The sequence below is a fragment of the Gymnogyps californianus genome, chromosome 18 (assembly GCF_018139145.2).
Source record: "Gymnogyps californianus isolate 813 chromosome 18, ASM1813914v2, whole genome shotgun sequence".
In the NCBI taxonomy this organism is placed as follows: domain Eukaryota; kingdom Metazoa; phylum Chordata; class Aves; order Accipitriformes; family Cathartidae; genus Gymnogyps; species Gymnogyps californianus.
This window is the reverse complement of record NC_059488.1, coordinates 10318966-10335566: the sequence shown is the minus strand read 5'-3', so window position 1 is coordinate 10335566 and position 16601 is coordinate 10318966. Positions and strand designations below refer to the sequence as shown.

The window sequence follows — 16601 nt, the reverse complement described above, 5'->3', positions numbered from 1 at the left end:
TGCTGCCCGTCCCTTGCCACTCCAGCCCTGTCGCTGAGGCGTGGGTGACCACCGCCGCTGCCGCCCCCTCCACATGCCCTCAGGCTGCCGCCTCCCCTCAGGTGGCGGTGGGAGACGCTGAGGGGGGGAGAGGGGGCGGGGCAGGCAGCGCGCAACCGCCGCGGCCCCACCCTCGCCTCGCGGGGCGGGGCGGGAGCGCGGGGCTCGGGACAGCTGGGGCTCGGCGGTGGCGGTGGCAGTGCTGAGGGGACGGCGGCGGTGGCGGCCATGGCAGATCACGAAGCGGGGATGGAGCCGAAGGGCCGGCGGGCGCAAGGTAACCGCGGTAGTGGGGGGGGAGCGGGGAGGGGGGCTGTCCCCAAGGGGCACGGCCCCTCGGCCGGTCGCTCCCCGCGGGCTCCGAGCCCGGGGCGCCTTCCTGTCGCTCTCCGGTTTTTCTGTTTCGGTTTTAATTATTATTTTATTCAGTCGCTGAGGAAAGTTTGCAGATCCTTCACCAAAGTTAATCCCGCGGGAAGAGCGAGGAGCGGTTCTGCCTCGCCTCCCGGACAGCCTCCCGCTTTCCTCAGCCCCCAGCAGCTCCGCGGGCCTTGCCCGAGGCGCCGCCGCCGCCGCCTCCCCCGGGGCGGTCCCGTCCCCCTCCCGGGGCCCCAGCGCAGGCTGGGCCCCGGCGGCCGCTCCGCGGCTTCCCGCGCTAACGGGACGGAGCCCGGTAGGTGCTGTTGCCCGAGAGCGCCGCAAGTTCACCGCTTCACGTCGCTTTAGAAACCGCGCACGGGAAGGGAGAAGAACAGCGGTGCGAGTTGGCCCCAGTCGTGTAACTTGGGCTTTTTTTGTGTGTGTGTGTTTTGTTTTCCTTTACGGTAACTGGGGTGACTAAGGGGAAAGCTAAACAAATAATTAGGAAGAGAGGCAACAGAAGTAATCCCCGAGGCGCTGCACCAGTAAATGAGAACAAAAAGAACTTGGGGACTGATTGTTTACACCACTAGTGCTTTTCACGTGAGCAAAATGTTAGATAGGTGTCACTGGGGGAAGTGATAAAAGTTAGTTATGTTTCCTCAAGTGGGGCAATGAAGCTGTAGTTAATTTTTACTTCTTGGTATCGTTATTCTAGTGGGTTTTGGCCGTTCAGTTAGTAGGTGTGAGTATAACCCGCGTCAGGAAGTTTTGGAGACAGTGCACTAAAATAACTCAACTGACAGTTTCTGTCCCTGGAAGCTGGAGCATTTTCCTGTTACCTGCGTTGTTCAGAAACAGACTCCAGAAAAGTCATGATTTATTTTATGTTTTTGTCATTTGCAACTGGAGAAGGAAATGTATTTATAAGATCGCTTTATATATGAAGGCTTTGGCTAGGTAATCTGAGTTGTTGTATAAATAACTGTAGATCTATTTGGGCCCCGTGCCTAATGGCACATGCTAGTTCTTGTATCCTTGGAGAGGATCTACATTTTGTTCTGTAAGTACGTTGGTTATTAATACCTAACGATGGTCACTCTGCTAACCTTGTCTGGGATTCTGCAAGCCTATCACTTCATGTGCTACTGAGGTTGTTTCTTCTGTAGTTACTGTGTGACGCGTTGTTTTGGAGGCTAAAGCTGGCTACCAATTATTTTTGTCATAATAAAGTATCTACAGAGTAAACAGCATTAGACGTGATTTTGGTTATTAGATGTAATAATTTTGGCTGTTTCCCATGTGAAATGCTTTGAGAAGCATCTGAAAAGACTTTTAGTTCTTACTGAAAGTCGTATTCCTTATTATTCCTGATTGTTTGCTAATTAGCAAACTGTCATAGAATAACACCCTTCAGTCATTCTCAGACTATCCTGCATTTGACCAAGCAGCATGAAAGTGGAGATCTCTATCTAGTATTGCTTGCCTTGTATTCAGTCCAGTTGATCTCCGATGTACATTTTGTTTTAAATCTGGCGGGTTGTTTTGCACGGTTGTGGGGGAAGGTCCCTTCCTCTCACGGTACCTAGGAGTCTGGCACATTTTTGCTATTTGGCAGTGATGTGTTCAGATTGTGTCATCTTTGCAGAAGAAAATAAATCGCAAGTGAAGTGTATGCCACACCTCAAGTGGTAATGAGAACTTCCCCTTTCATGTCAGCCTGCAGCACTAAGTGTTTATTATAAATTGTTAATACTGTTTGATGATCCAAGTGATAATTTCTTGCTAAAGTAACGGTAACTGTTCCAGTCAGTCTTAAAGGGATCGAAGGCTGATTCAATTCAAATTTTTTTTAATATTCTTTCTCATTGTGGTTTATTTCTTAAGAGGTACATAATCTATTGCAGACTGTCCACAAATAAGATGCCTCTGATTAAATTCCAGGTGTGAGTTTTTAATATCTTGATAATAAAAGAGCAAGAATATCTCAAGTGTTTGAACTGAAGCTGTAGGGGTATATGACAGAGTGTTCAGGACTTTAGAAACAAGCAAGAGAGAACCAAAGTTGAGTAACTAGAGTTACTGCAAGTTAAAAAAAAAGGACTTTCTGCTGTTGGTGCCTCATCAGCATCTGCAGCATGGAGAACTGCTTCATGACTGACTTAGAAGAGTTGAAGGCTTAATTATATGTCAATAGCTGCTTTTAAATCATAGCTATTCATGATAGCTGAAGTTGTGCAGAGAGGTTATTAAACATTTGTATTTAATAAAATATTAGAATACTAATACTACTTATTTTCAAGTAACTTTGATTTATTTTTCAGCTTTCTATTTTTTTATAGGTCATATTCCTGTATTGGTATGTCTAGTTCAAATGTACTTTTTCAGACTGAAATTGATAATTTCTTTGCAAATTTAAAATCTCTCATTGTTAGGAAAAAAAATTAATTTTGTTCCACATATAGTGCCTGTAGCATATTATTCCAACAGCTAGTTGCATATATCTGTCTGCTCCAAAAATCCTAAACTCAACACTATTTCTAAGAGAAAAGATTATAGTTAGGAATTGCTTGACATGAGAACCAATTGTTGCTTTTAATCAGAGGCCTAGCTGATACCTGGTATCTCTGTGTTTAATCTCTTGGAATGATACTGTATTTTGCAATCCCCTAAACTCTATTTGAAATAAACTTGGAGCTTTAAAACCTTTTAAGGAAGGAAAAAAATATATATATACATATCTAAAAGAATGTACCATTTCTGGAACATGGACTTTGAATGTTAATGGTAGCATTGGGTGAATCTGCAGCACCTGTATTTTGTAAGTAGTTTGACTTTTAATTAATTAATTGAGTCCCAGGGTGTGTTTTCCCCATTCTTTTTTAGTCTAGTTGTTACAAAATTGTGTGAATGCTGGATCTCCAGACCTGAAGGGATTCTCTTTGTCTGTTAATGTGAAATGATCCAAGTCATGATGTATCTGACATCGCTGCGTGTGTGTATGGCAGTCAATGCCATAGAGGATGACTGAGGTGATGGAGGAACAAGATGGGTGGAGGTCCATCTTGTAATGAAACGAACATTGTCTTCCTACAAGGAGAGGAAATAAACTAGGAAATATCAATGGATTTTTCTTTTAAAATATATATATATGTATTTAAAAATACTAAAGGTCACATGAAAAGTTAAGCAGGAGTGCTAAAGAAGCAATTGTGTTACAGTGTGGAAGCCTTCAAGTTGCACAGTTGCTCAAGAATTTTTGCATTTTTGATTGGTTGCCTTGATTTGCACACCAACAGCCTGCTATAAATTCAAGTTGTGGGCTTGTCTGTTTTTGAACTTAAAAGACAATTCCAGTGGTTAGAGATGGTGGAGTTAGGCTTGTTCTGGCATAAGCATGCCTTTGAACATCTTTTCACAGCCAACAGAGAATAGTTGAAACCGAGTCGATGTTTTTATCATTAAAGAATATTATTTCTTAATATAAATTATTCCTATGATTAATAACTGTTCTATAATTAACAGTAACAGCTGTAATACAATCATCGATTTGTCTTTCTTTCATGATTATATTTTCTAGGCCTTGTCTCTGCAAGTCATAGCGCCTTTAAAATGAAGGACAGCTCCCAACAGCAATAGCAGTGGAGAAAATGCAGTGTACTCTGTATGTTTTTAACATCATCTGAGTTTTTGGTGGTGTGTGCGCTTTGAAGCCATTATATTGTTTTTCTCGTTGCTTTTTCAGCAGCTGCATACATTACAGTATATTAATATTTAAATATATATCCCCAGCAATTATTGTTAATGATCATGCATCTGTTGTATGAGCAAGGTTTTGGTTTTGCTGGGGGTTTTTTTGTTTGTTTTTTTTTTTCTTTGGGAGGAGTAAATTGCATTTCTCCTTTTGAGCTTGATTATATAATGGTATCAGAAATGTCATGTGGGAAGTCTGGCTTAGGGAGAAGCGAAACCCAGTTCTCTAGAGTTCCCAGGTAGAACTCTCACTGCAAAACCATTTTTCCTCATTTCTTACTCTAGTTCTCTTTAGCTAATCTTGAATGCTACAGATGCAGCTAAGAAATAAAAGACAAATTTTTTATTCTTGCTTTGCCTCTCGATCACAAAGTATGCTGAAAGTCTGTTTTCAGTAGTTCTCTAGTTGTTTTGTGGGGACTTAGTGAAAAGAATATCTCTTTGAGGTGTTCTTTGACACTGCCGGCCAAAAACAAAGATATGTTTTGTCTCTGTTAAAAGGTTCACATATGTGAAGGGTGAAAGAGGGCTGGGAGCTGGTCTGCTGTAGCCAGCACTTAGTGTGGTGTAAAATCTTTTTTTTTTTTTTTTCCAGCATGTTGGGTGGGCAGGGATATGCATCATCTGCAAGAGGCGCATCTGAGGCTGCGTGTTGTACCTGCACCGTCTCTGTCAGTCTCATTTCAGTGCTGTTGAACTAGCTGCTCTTTAGAATCCAGTACCAATAAGCTGACTGAGAAATCTGGCAAGAATGGCCCGTTGATGAAGTTATCCAAGTCCCATGAATGAGATGTTCCAAAATTGCAATAAGAAAGCTCATTCCACAGATGCCAAGCATGTTTCTTGTATTTCATACAGTTTTTCACGAGACAGCATCTCTCTCGCTTTTTGTATTGTGAAATACACCACGTGATGGCACAATCGTTGCTAAATAGTGTGCGCTTACTCCATCTTGAAATTTTACATTATTTGAGTTGTGACTTCTACCTTCATGTTCAACAGGGGAGCAAGTGGATAATTTTTTTTCTATGCTGTAGTTCTGATAAGAGCAGGTAGGTGGTTGGTGGTGAAAACTTGATGTTAAACTGTAGAGTAGAACTGAAGTAGGATCCTCAGCTGCTTTAGGTTTATAAAAGTTATTAAGTAAAAGAGAGAGGGAGAATTCCTCCCGATCGGTGTAGATTGTGAATACTTTTTATGGTTTTAGGCTGACTAATACCTTGCTGCTAAATGAAAGGTAATGTTCCCTTCACTAATGAGTTTACAGATGTTGCTTAATGCTGACAGCTGCTTAATACCTATATGTGTAGGTAATGCGTTTCCTTGACTTTCACAGGCGGCCCGGAAATTACTCCTTTAATCTGGTATTTCTACTACATAATAATAAACCTGTGGGGGAATATCTTTAGGCAACTTTCCATAGAGGAACTTTAAAATGACGCATGATACAACACGTCCTTGACGGTTATTGTACTGGCGTGTGACAGGGATACAAATTATAGATAAGATAGCCAACTGGCTTCAGAAGCTTTGAGTAACTTTGTAAAGTTCAAGATACTGTGTGATACAAAACCTGATTATTCTCCACCACCTCCATATTCCATCTTACTTGAAAGGCTAGGAGTAGCTCTAAGACTGACAAGCAGTGAAAAAGAGGACTGGAAACTTCAATATTGGTTCCCAGTTATTTTGCTGACTTCTGTGACTTTAGTCAAATATCGTGGATCTAAATTTCCAAAGTATATACTATTATTTGCTAATACTTACTTTCAAAATTAGCGCTATCTAATGACTGATCTGTCTCATTTCCCTCTTTATCCAAGGCATACGCTGCTAATGCTGAGTTCAGTTGTGGGCACAATAGAATGCTTATGTATGTATCTGCAGTTGTTAAAATCAATGGATATTTTTCAAAATCAAGATTTTGCTTTATAATAACATGGGTTCTACTTAAAATAACTGTTAGGGTGGAGACTTGGAGACTTATTTCTTGTAACTGGCCAGTTTTGTTGTACAGATTGAATTGTAGTTGTGTTTGGTGAATACAGAAAACAACTCATTATATAATTCCAGGTAGAACTAAACTAAAACTTCTAGATTCTTTAATGCAATTTCTTTCTAAGCAAGCTGCTGAATGCAGTCCATTAGATAACAAGACTCCAGTCCTTTAAGTATCTGTGGCATTGATCAAGTTAGGATAAGGTTTGCATATTTGCAGCACTGTAAGGGGGTATTTACAGTTCAGCAGAATCGGGGAGTTTGGTCCTGAAGCAACATTCCTTCATCTAAATATGAGAATTGTGTTTTTCTAAGCTTTGTGGGTGCTTCTTGGCACTTCATACTTTTGGCTTTTTAAAGGATGGAGTGAGAAAGATGAATTTCAGTATCTGCACAGTAGGAATGGGATGGTTGTGAGTGCTTGGTTTTACCCTGGGATATCCCCACTTGGCGGTGGGCTCCTGGCAGCCTGTTAGGAGTCTTAGCTGGCAGGATAAGAAACTTCCTATAGCTTTCTGAATGCTTCCGAGCATGTCCGCATTTTGTCATGATGCATTGCGCTTTTAGCTGTGTACTATTTGAAACCACTAGCTCTTGTTATTTGCTGATTCTGGAAGTACATTCAGTTGGTGTCATTTCATGACAGAGAACTACCATTTCTGTTTTCTAAGCATAAGGAGTCTTTGGCCAAGAACTCCTTTATAGAGACTTTATTTCATGTCCAGCTAATCTTGCACTGCATCTTATTCTACTTCCTAGATACAACAGTTCTGAGAATTGTGGTTTTCTTAGATCTGCACCTATGACAGCTGGAACATAAACCAAATTCTAAATGCCCTGTCACTAGAGTTGATAGGCCATGGGGTATTTGCATTTCACTCCTTAAGCAAGTGTTGCTCTGACTTCCTTAGACAATAAAAGAACAGGATTTCTACTGCTGCCTATTGGTCATTCTGCTAGAGAAAATTGGGGAAGAGGGAGGCATTTGAGAGTCTATACTTAAATGTCAGCATACTTAATTCCGCATAAGTGTTACTTGGACTGCATTCTGCCCTCAACTATCTTGCACAACTTCTAGAGACTAGTGAAAATGAAAGCAGAATTTGGCTTTTAATTTGACTTCTGATCTGAACCTAATGAGTTTGGCCAGAGGAGTAGTGCTAACAGTGGCTTATTTCCAGGAATAATCAACATAAATATCCAATTGTAGGGACTTTCTTTATCAGGCACTCTTGGTTTTAAAAATCTGAAAATTTCTGCTCTTTTCTTGCAGATGACTCTGATACTGGCCTTGGTGTTTGTGGATGGATCCTGGTGATCACTTCACTTTTCTTCACTGTTATTACATTTCCTATATCAATCTGGATGTGCATAAAGGTAAAATTGTTCACTGCTAAGTTGGATTAAAACTTTAATCAATGCAGATGCTTCCTAGTGGTTATTATTGTTCTCTATTTTATTTATTTGTTTTAAACACAAATTAACCTAACTCTGTTCTTTCTTGAACTATAGCAGACAGTATATAGCAGACCCCAACATTTCAGTGCATTAATCTTCAAACAAACAAACAAAAAAGTGCTATTACAGTATTTAGTCAAAACGGTTTTTGCATTGACATCTCTACTATGTCTACCCAGTTGTCATTAGTATTAAGGTAGTTTGGAAGATCAGAGTAATTGCAAGAACACGTAATTACTCTTGGAGGACTGATATTTTAATTTTTGTTTAAGGACATCTCTCCCTATACATGTATGTGTGTAAATATGAAGTATGTAAATACAGTACATATATGTGGCTGTATGTGACAGATTCGTAGAGACTGTGTCATCTGTGATCACTTTGAGCTTGATGTTTTCAGTTTCCAGACAGGAGGAGATAACTCCTGCTTTGTTTTGGCTAATATACTGTATCAGAATTAGACCTGGAAAAATCTCTGCTGGGTCACATATTCGGCACTTCGTTTTGTTGTTGCCAGGATATTCCTGATGGCTGCTTCTAGCGCTTGGTCTTGCCCAGATGACGTGCTGTTGCTTCTGCTGTTGATAGATGGTGCCACAGTCTGAAGAATATTTCTTGTGGAATATTGTCCTGATCGTTCCTTTTGCTGTGTGCTTTTTGACAATAAAGTTTAGGCAAAAATTCTCAAAAGCCCCCAGTATAGAAATGCATGTTACATTTGAGACTCAAGACCGTCTTAGACTAGTGTATACGTAGTTTGGAATCCATTATATGGCTTCTGGCAACCCTTCCATGACATCCAACTATTTATTACAGATTATAAAGGAATACGAGCGAGCCATCATATTCAGACTTGGACGCATCTTAAAAGGGGGAGCAAAGGGACCAGGTATGTCCTGGAGAGCGTTCTTAGTATTTGTTCCGATTAAGTCATCGGCAAAATAATAGCTGTCTAGAGATATTGCATTACACTGGCAAATGGATTTCTCAAGAATTTTGTAACTTCCAGTAAGAGGATATGTTACTTTATATGGAGAAGACAGTAAACTAATTATCTGTGAGCCTTACCCAGATCTCCTTAGTTAATGAACGGTCTTCAGGTAGAATCAAAAGCACAGAATGTAAAGGGAGGAACAATGGCATCAAATGTGCCATTTTAAAAGAGAAGTTTAGTATGTCAGTTAAAACGCAAATGGTCTGAAAGCCTCGATGTTCTTCAAAAGAAATAGAAGCAATTAAATCATTTGATAGTTTTGAAAAGTTTCCTGTGTATATTAGAAATTCTGATGAGATCTGAAAGAATGTTATTTTCAGCTGTTGCTCCTGGTGCTCAAAGTGACGGAAAGGGGCAATAGCTTCTTCCTTCATTTTCATCCAGGTTTTGCAATACTTCCACATTGCTGTAAAGTTGAAGAATTACAGTGATCGCCAGAACAAAACGGGGTTGATAGTTTCTGCTTGCCAGAATTAGGCCCTACAAGTAACTGTGTGGGACAAATTTTCAAAAGTCGCTGTTAACAGTTCTGGGGTTTTTTTGCAAGTGTTAAAGATCTCTAAGTAAGTTAGACCTGAATAAATTGAAGTTTCTCAGCGTACTTTTTTGAAAATCTTACCCTGGTTTGAAAGCCACTAACGAACATGCTGCTGAGCTCGTTACAAAGAGGGCTATACAGCTACGGTGGTTGGATTTAAGCTTATTTCGGTAGCAAGTTTCATCTGTTTTAATGACCTATTTTCACATCTTCTTGAATGCATTTTTTTGTACAGGTTTGTTTTTTGTCCTGCCCTGCACAGACAGCTTCATCAAAGTTGATATGAGGACCATCTCTTTTGATATTCCTCCCCAAGAGGTGAGTGTGCACTTGCCTTTATCTGCTAAAGTGTTTGCAGAATTTTTTGCGCTTCCTTTTTCCTTTCCCCCTCTCAGTATTGGGTAGCATGTAGTTTTAATGTAGATTTCTTGTGCAGGTTCAGTATATTGTGAAGAATACATATATCCTTTAGTAATATCATTCAATAAGAGAAGATCCCTGAAAGAAAACAAATTATGCTGTCCTCTAAGGAACAAATAAGATAACTTAATACTGTCTAAGAGCTACAATGGGAGAGGTTTGGAATGAAGACTGCTGGACTTCATGCAACATTCTCTAATTGTTTCTGTGAAATCTGGAAGATTTCCAGAAGCAGCAGTGATCTTTCCTATGCCAATTTATCTAGATGTATAAACTAGCTAAAATAATGGGATGAAATTATTATATACATCAAATGCTATTAATAGCAACTCAGGGTAATGGTCCACTCCCTTGTGTGGGTTTTGTGTACACGTTGCTTCTGTGTCCTGCTATGCACAGGAACATTATGAAGGTGTACCGCACCTAATGTCACCTGATGTCTCTCAGTTTGAAGGTCCTAAAGAACAAAAAAATTACTTTTATTTCTAGTCTGTTTTTCCTTGGACATCTTAATTTTTTAGCAGAATCTCCCCACAGCATTAAGCTAGCTGAACTCAGTGATGCCAACTCAATGGGTAACAAAAGAATAAAAAACAAGCAGCCCTCTAAAAATGTTAGTGAAGAATTGTATGTTGATGATTACAACTGTATCCCTCATGTATCTGGTGTATTTTGCAAGACAAAGATGCTTGACGCAACCTGTCTGGTGCATCTGTTTCCTGTCATATTTACTAGTGGGTTTATTGCTCACCGTTAGTTGTAGATTTAGACAAATGGCAACTGTCATGGTACACTCCAGTGGGTAATTGGTAGAAACCTAATTACTGGCAGGCAAAATGTGCTTGCAGCTGCTGATGTGCTATTAGTGAAGCCATCGGTTCTACAGTTTTTCTTTTGGCTTGATTAAATTACGCTTACGGATTTAGGTTTGTTTGTTTTCAGTAGGTAAAAGCAGAAATACATTTTTATTTGTACGACATGATTTCTGTGCATGCTACTCATTCTTTGTTTATCTTATGCTATTATGAAAAGTGTGCTAAAATGGGTAGTTTGGGGAAGGACAGAGCAGGTAAGTCTTGAAGGTTAAGTAACTCACATGTCTCTCTTGTCAAATAACATAATAGTAATTGTCTAACATGGAAGTAGGACACCTCTTCTCATGGTCGTGCGGCATATTTCAATCTCTTTTTAACTTAACTTTAAAATATAATTAATATTAATGCTTCTTTCTGGTGTACCCTCTTCTAAACCTTCAAGAGTATCTGTCTTTATCTTTGCAAGTACATCTTTTGCTTTACATACAAGTGTTAAATTCAGTAAATCACTTGAATCTAGCTCTGAGGATGTTCACAAATTGGATTTCCGCTGCAACTTGTGTAGAAATCACCACATACTCATTTAGTAGCACAAGGTGGCATTTCAATCAGAAGTACCTCCAAGAAGGACAATGAACTGCTAGATAGTAACAGAGATATTTCTAATTAAATGTTGAAGTACGGCTGACACCCACGCAGCTGAAATACATGAGGCCGTTGGGACAGGCAAAACCAATTTTGTAAGTAGCTAGACATACTTCAGTGAAACCTTCCAGTCTTTTCTAGAATGTCTCACGGGCACGGCTCTCTCTTTCTCTAAGCTTCATTGTACACTGTGACATCCTTTTTCACAAAGCTTTGGCAATTCAACAGAGTAACTTACACAGCCACTGCTGTGCTAGAGTCTCTAGCGTTGGCCATTCCTATGTTACGGAATAAGCAGTAATTGAGAACTGCCTTCAGCTATGGTCATACCTGCAGTATGGGAAGCTCTCACTTGTGATGTTTCTTTGAAAGTGCAGCTGAAATACACTGCCTCTTCCCTCACCTGCTTTTTAAATAGGTTGCCTGTTTTGCCCTTGTTTTATAAGCTGACACACCTGCAGAGTTAAGTCTTGCTAAATCAATAGTCTTGTGACAAGTTAAGTACAAGTGAAAATCTAATGTGTCCTAAATAGGCAATTATACGCATTGTTAGCCTTTTTTCTCTGTACAGAAACATCAGATGAGCCCCTCTCATAAATGTTTCCAGTGTGCGCTCTTAACTAGAGCGCTTTAACCCATTTTGAATGTAGTGGTCCCATATTCCTGTCTCTGCATTTAAACAAAATAACTTTGAGTGCTAATGTTCTTGGAGCCTTTTCTGTTACCTGGGTCCTTCATTATGCATACCTCTTGCATTCCTTACAGTCAGTCTGCCTCTTACACATCTGTTATTCCAAGCCTCACCGAAATATAGCAGGGGGGACCTACCTGGTTATGATACGTTGCTAGTTTCAGGTTAAAGTTTCCCAGGTGAAAGAGCGTATGTACTTCAGTGTAAATTATTTCTGATTATTTTTTTTTCCTGTCACTTGTATGAATTGCAGATCCCTCTGAGTTTGAAGAACTGAGTTTGAAAAATAAATTCCGTTAGCTTTGCCATAATGTTATTTCTATGAGAAGTGTGCTAATCCTGTATTTAGTCTTAGCTTCGCAGACCTATACTGGAAGGCTTGTGCATCTGTACATAGACATGTTCACATGCAGCATACATGTATAAGACCTTTTGTTTTCAAGGCAGTTGCTTTACCCTAGAAAAACTAGGAGTTTGTCGGCTAAAACAAATATGTAATTATCATTATATTCATTAAATATATGCTTAATTATTATATGCTTTCCCCATTGCTTTTTAGATCTTGACCAAGGACTCTGTGACAGTTAATGTAGATGGAGTGGTTTATTACAGAGTTCAGAATGCCACCCTTGCTGTAGCAAATATCACAAATGCTGACTCAGCCACCCGTCTTTTAGCACAGACTACTTTGAGGAATGTTCTGGGGACCAAAAACCTTTCTCAGATTCTCTCTGATCGTGAAGAAATTGCGCACAGCATGCAGGTATGAGCAACTTTACCTAAGCAATCCATCGAACAATCAGTTAAGCAGCAATCCCATGGATAACTTACGGGTCAGGATTTATTTTACCTTCCAAGTGATAAGCCAAGTTGTGATTTGGAGCTTTAGGCAAAACCCTATCAAGAGCTATTGGGATGGCATTCTGTATAATAAAAATGAGTGACTAAAGCAATAATGGGCCAGTGGGGCTAGCAAGTGGGAATGAGGGATACAGCAGAGGAGGGCTTCCCTGGATTGGTATCTCAGTACTCCGCTGTTGAAGGAAATTATGCCACAGAATTCCTTCAATATATGAATCAAGCTCTGGGATTTTTTTTGTTAGTTTACAACACTTATGCTTTTATAATTATCAAATCATAATATAAATACAAAAGCCCTTAAAGCCCAAGAATTGTAAGATAATTCATTTGGTTTATTGGTCATTCGTCAAATTTGGACATTTGTTTGCAGCCAGGTAGATGGCTTAACTTAACTGTCCTGCCTGATATAGGCCACGCTTGATGAGGCAACAGATGATTGGGGCATTAAGGTGGAACGTGTGGAGATCAAGGATGTGAAATTACCTGTCCAGCTGCAGAGAGCAATGGCTGCAGAAGCAGAAGCTGCCCGGGAGGCGAGAGCTAAGGTAATAACATCAACATGAGGGTTGGGATTTTTTTTTTTTTTTTCCCTTCATGAATAATTTAATGTGGTGATGTAGAGGATGAAGATTCTCAGCCAGATTGCGTTGTAGCAAATAGGAATGCAGGGCAGGATTTTTGTGGATTTGTGTCTGGGTGCTTGCTCTGTTTCATCGTGGTTCGTGCAGGTGAGATTTCCTTCAAAAATACAGAATCTCAATTTTTTTACCACACTCCAAGAACAAATCATAAACGGAACAATTTTGAGGTTACTAGCTGGAGCCTGCAGTGAATTAGAAGCCAAACTTACTTCCAGCTTTTTCCTGACTAGCCCTGATTTTAGGCAAGTCCTTTATTTTCTGTTTGTTACTTCATATGAGAAATAAAACAGCTGTAATACTTAGTTCTGTCACCCTTAAGCTGACCAGTGATCAGTTTGGTCATGACATCTTATTCCCTTCTGAGGTGGGAGAAGGTGATACTAAATATTCAAGTTCGGAGCAAAAATCCTCAGGGGCAGTTAGAGCTGTCCGTTTCTAGGACTAGGCAAGTCAGCTTTCTCCCTTAGTGTTCTGCGCCCTGCAATTTGTCTCTCTGGTGGTTTGTTAATCCTGTCTTGAAAACTTATTTTGATCTCCATAGATGCAACTGTAGATTCTGTTGTTAAAAAACAAACAAAAACCCTAGCTGTCCAAAAAGCTGATAGATGAGGGTTTCTGGTAGATATTAGTGGTCTGTTGAGCTGCCTGCCCGTAGGAAAATGGAACTTGAGTTCTAAATACTAAAAATTTGTCTTGGCAAAGAGAGGTTTACTAGAGTTCGTCTAATGCCATGAAAACTACATCTAATCTTATGAAGTTCATCTCACATACATATATACGCACACACTTGTGAGTGATTTTATGCACATATATATGACTGATTTTCATATCCACCATTAATTAGGAGTTTCATTAACTTTAACCTATCTTTAGGTTCTAAGTATAAAATTTGGTTTTTATATTCATGGGAAATAAATGCTAAACTGAATTTCATTAGACTTTGGGGCTAGCAATTACTGAATGTGAAGTTAGTGGTGCACCTAGGAAAAGGTGCGTTTTCAAGACGTGGTGCCAGCTTTTGTCATCTGGCATCCTGATACCAAACGGGAGGAAAATGGGGATACAGGGCCTTGAAAGCAAACCGGAGTGGCTTATGTCTGAGCGAGAGAAAAGGCAGAACTGATGAAAGAACATGGTAAGGGGAGGTCACTTGATCAAAGTGATGAGCGGCTGCTTTGGTTTATGACTTAAGGCTGAAGTCATCCTACAGATTTCTAGTTTATTACTGTGCCAGAATGAATTCAATTTCATTCATTTTGCTTCCCCAGGTAATTGCAGCTGAGGGTGAAATGAATGCTTCCAGGGCCCTGAAAGAGGCATCTATGGTTATTACAGAGTCCCCTGCTGCTCTTCAGCTTCGTTACTTGCAGACCTTGACCACCATTGCTGCGGAAAAGAACTCCACCATCGTCTTCCCATTGCCCATAAATATGCTGCAGGGCATCATAGGTGCAAATCGCTAGGTAGAGTGGGAGGAGAGAGTTTGGAGTGGGGGTTTTTTGCAACAGCGAATGTTTGCCACGCTGAATCCCCGGTGTATTATAGCTTATGGCGGTGTTATGGAAGTGGATTTGCTGAGGAACCTCTTTTGTTATACTAAGTGTGTTATAAAACTTACATGTAATGTTTGTGAATACGGACAATCAAAACATTTGAAATTGAAAACCTCTCAAAATGAGTACAAGCAGATTTTGATCTTAAGTATATATCTATACTATCCTGGATGGGACACCTTTAATCTATAACCTCCCATTTTCAAATAGTATATAAAACCATTTGTGGTGAAGATGAGATGACCCAACATTTGGAAAGAGAAGTATTCCTTTTAATAAATGGGTCTGTAGCCCTGCAAGGGACGTGGAGCAGCCCTAACTGTATTCTCTTGGAGTGTAGCTATACGTGATGAAGTCATCAGATTGCTGTCACGTGGATTGGTTCTCTAGCTTACACAAGGAAAAGTAATGGAAGCTGATACAGGAGTGAGAATACTATACCGGGTGCTTCTGACAATCAGGCTCCTACTCTCTAAAATAGTCCCCCGTTCGTGAGAAGCAGTTGTTAGTGGAAGTTTCCATCTCTGTTCTGCCACACAGAAATGGCATAAACATGCCGTAGTTATGGATACAATACGCTTGCAGTCACTGACGGGCTGCTCTGTTGTTATGGTGGTGTGCCTGTGTAGATTAATGCTGCTTTAAAGCACTGAAAAGTTGTTGGGTCTGCCTTTATCTGTCTCTCTTAAAAAATGATTTAAAAAGCCAAAGTACTGACTCCTGCATTTTATCCAGATCTAAAACCTTATTTCTCTAGGAAGTAAGATCTCTGTAATTAGCAGGGGGTGGTGATGTTGAACAGAAGATGCTGTACTGTTTATCTGTCTGTTCTAACAAATTAGGAATTTACCTGTTGGTGCTGCTTCTGAGCAGACCTGTAGTATTTGTTGTGACACTGAGGGCTTATACTTAATACCAAAAGCATGTAATCTTCAGTTCATGTAGTCTTGCGCTGTAAGCCTGTTAAACTGTATTCCTATTTTGTACCTGTTTAGTAGATGTAATTACAGATTAAATGAGAAGAATTGGAGTCTGCAGGGAGGGGAGGCTCTTTAGGCAACCACCATCACTGAGTTCGGCACCCGGTCTCTAATTATTGGGAGCTGGCAATGAAAACGAGAAGCCAAGATCAATGCTGTAAGTGCCCTTCTCACGCTGGCCAGCATAAAGTTCCAAACTTGTTTTTTATCACCTTTCTGCTACGATCAGGTCTGTATTTACAGGTATTTTAGTAAGGGCAAGGTCTCTTCACCAGTGCCTTCATACGCGGTGCCTTTGTCACTGTTAGGAAAAGATGCCCAAGCGCTGTTAGGGCTTGAGCTAATTGGTGCTGGTTCTTTTCTGCCTGTTTGCTGTGAACTTCCTTCTTCCTCTGCATCATAAAAGCAACATACCCGTCTGCATGTGTTTGTCAGTACTTCGGTTACTGTAAGCTGAGCTTGGCTTTTTGCTGGGAGAGGGGGGAGAAATCTGGTTAACCAAGCTGTAGTAATTAGCATTACTGTGCTCACGCACTTGAAGTGGGAAACAGAGTAACTGCACAGCTTGAGGTTAATCCTTGGGGAAGATGAGTGACTCTGTAACTCCCACTGTTGCTCCTGTAGATGCACACCCCTGAGAATTCTTGTTGACACCAGGAGCACGCTTTTTGCTTTCAGCCTGAATAAAAAAACATGCTGTTTACTAATGAGTGTCTTTTTCTGAAAGAGAAGAATACTGTTAATTTACCAGGGTCGTAAATGCTAATAATTCTGGCGAGGGGAAAGCCAGACAATCCCCAAACCCCAAAAGTCATTTCTGTAACCATTTAGTAAAAAGTGCATGTGCTAAAGGTG

The 16601-nt window shown here is 40.2% G+C and overlaps 1 protein-coding gene across 1 annotated transcript; it reads left to right on the top strand.

The window, feature by feature from the left end:
- The first annotated feature begins 237 nt into the window (after positions 1-237).
- Positions 238-16449, top strand: STOM (stomatin). The gene is made up of 7 exons (XM_050908132.1): positions 238-316; positions 7424-7527; positions 8425-8497; positions 9376-9458; positions 12271-12474; positions 12983-13117; positions 14482-16449. Exons 1-7 carry the CDS (start codon positions 268-270, stop codon positions 14674-14676), a joined length of 843 nt encoding a protein of 280 aa, XP_050764089.1. The 5' UTR covers positions 238-267; the 3' UTR covers positions 14677-16449.
- Positions 16450-16601: the final 152 nt, after the last annotated feature.

What these genes read in the sequence shown, in the direction of transcription:
- STOM (XM_050908132.1), top strand. Translation starts at nt 268, where the DNA reads ATGGCAGATCACGAAGCGGGGATGGAGCCGAAGGGCCGGCGGGCGCAA. An exon ending in CAATCTGGATGTGCATAAAG is followed by an intron (nt 7,528 to 8,424) that starts GTAAAATTGTTC and finishes TATTTATTACAG; the next exon opens with ATTATAAAGGAATACGAGCG. An exon ending in AGGGGGAGCAAAGGGACCAG is followed by an intron (nt 8,498 to 9,375) that starts GTATGTCCTGGA and finishes TTTTTTGTACAG; the next exon opens with GTTTGTTTTTTGTCCTGCCC.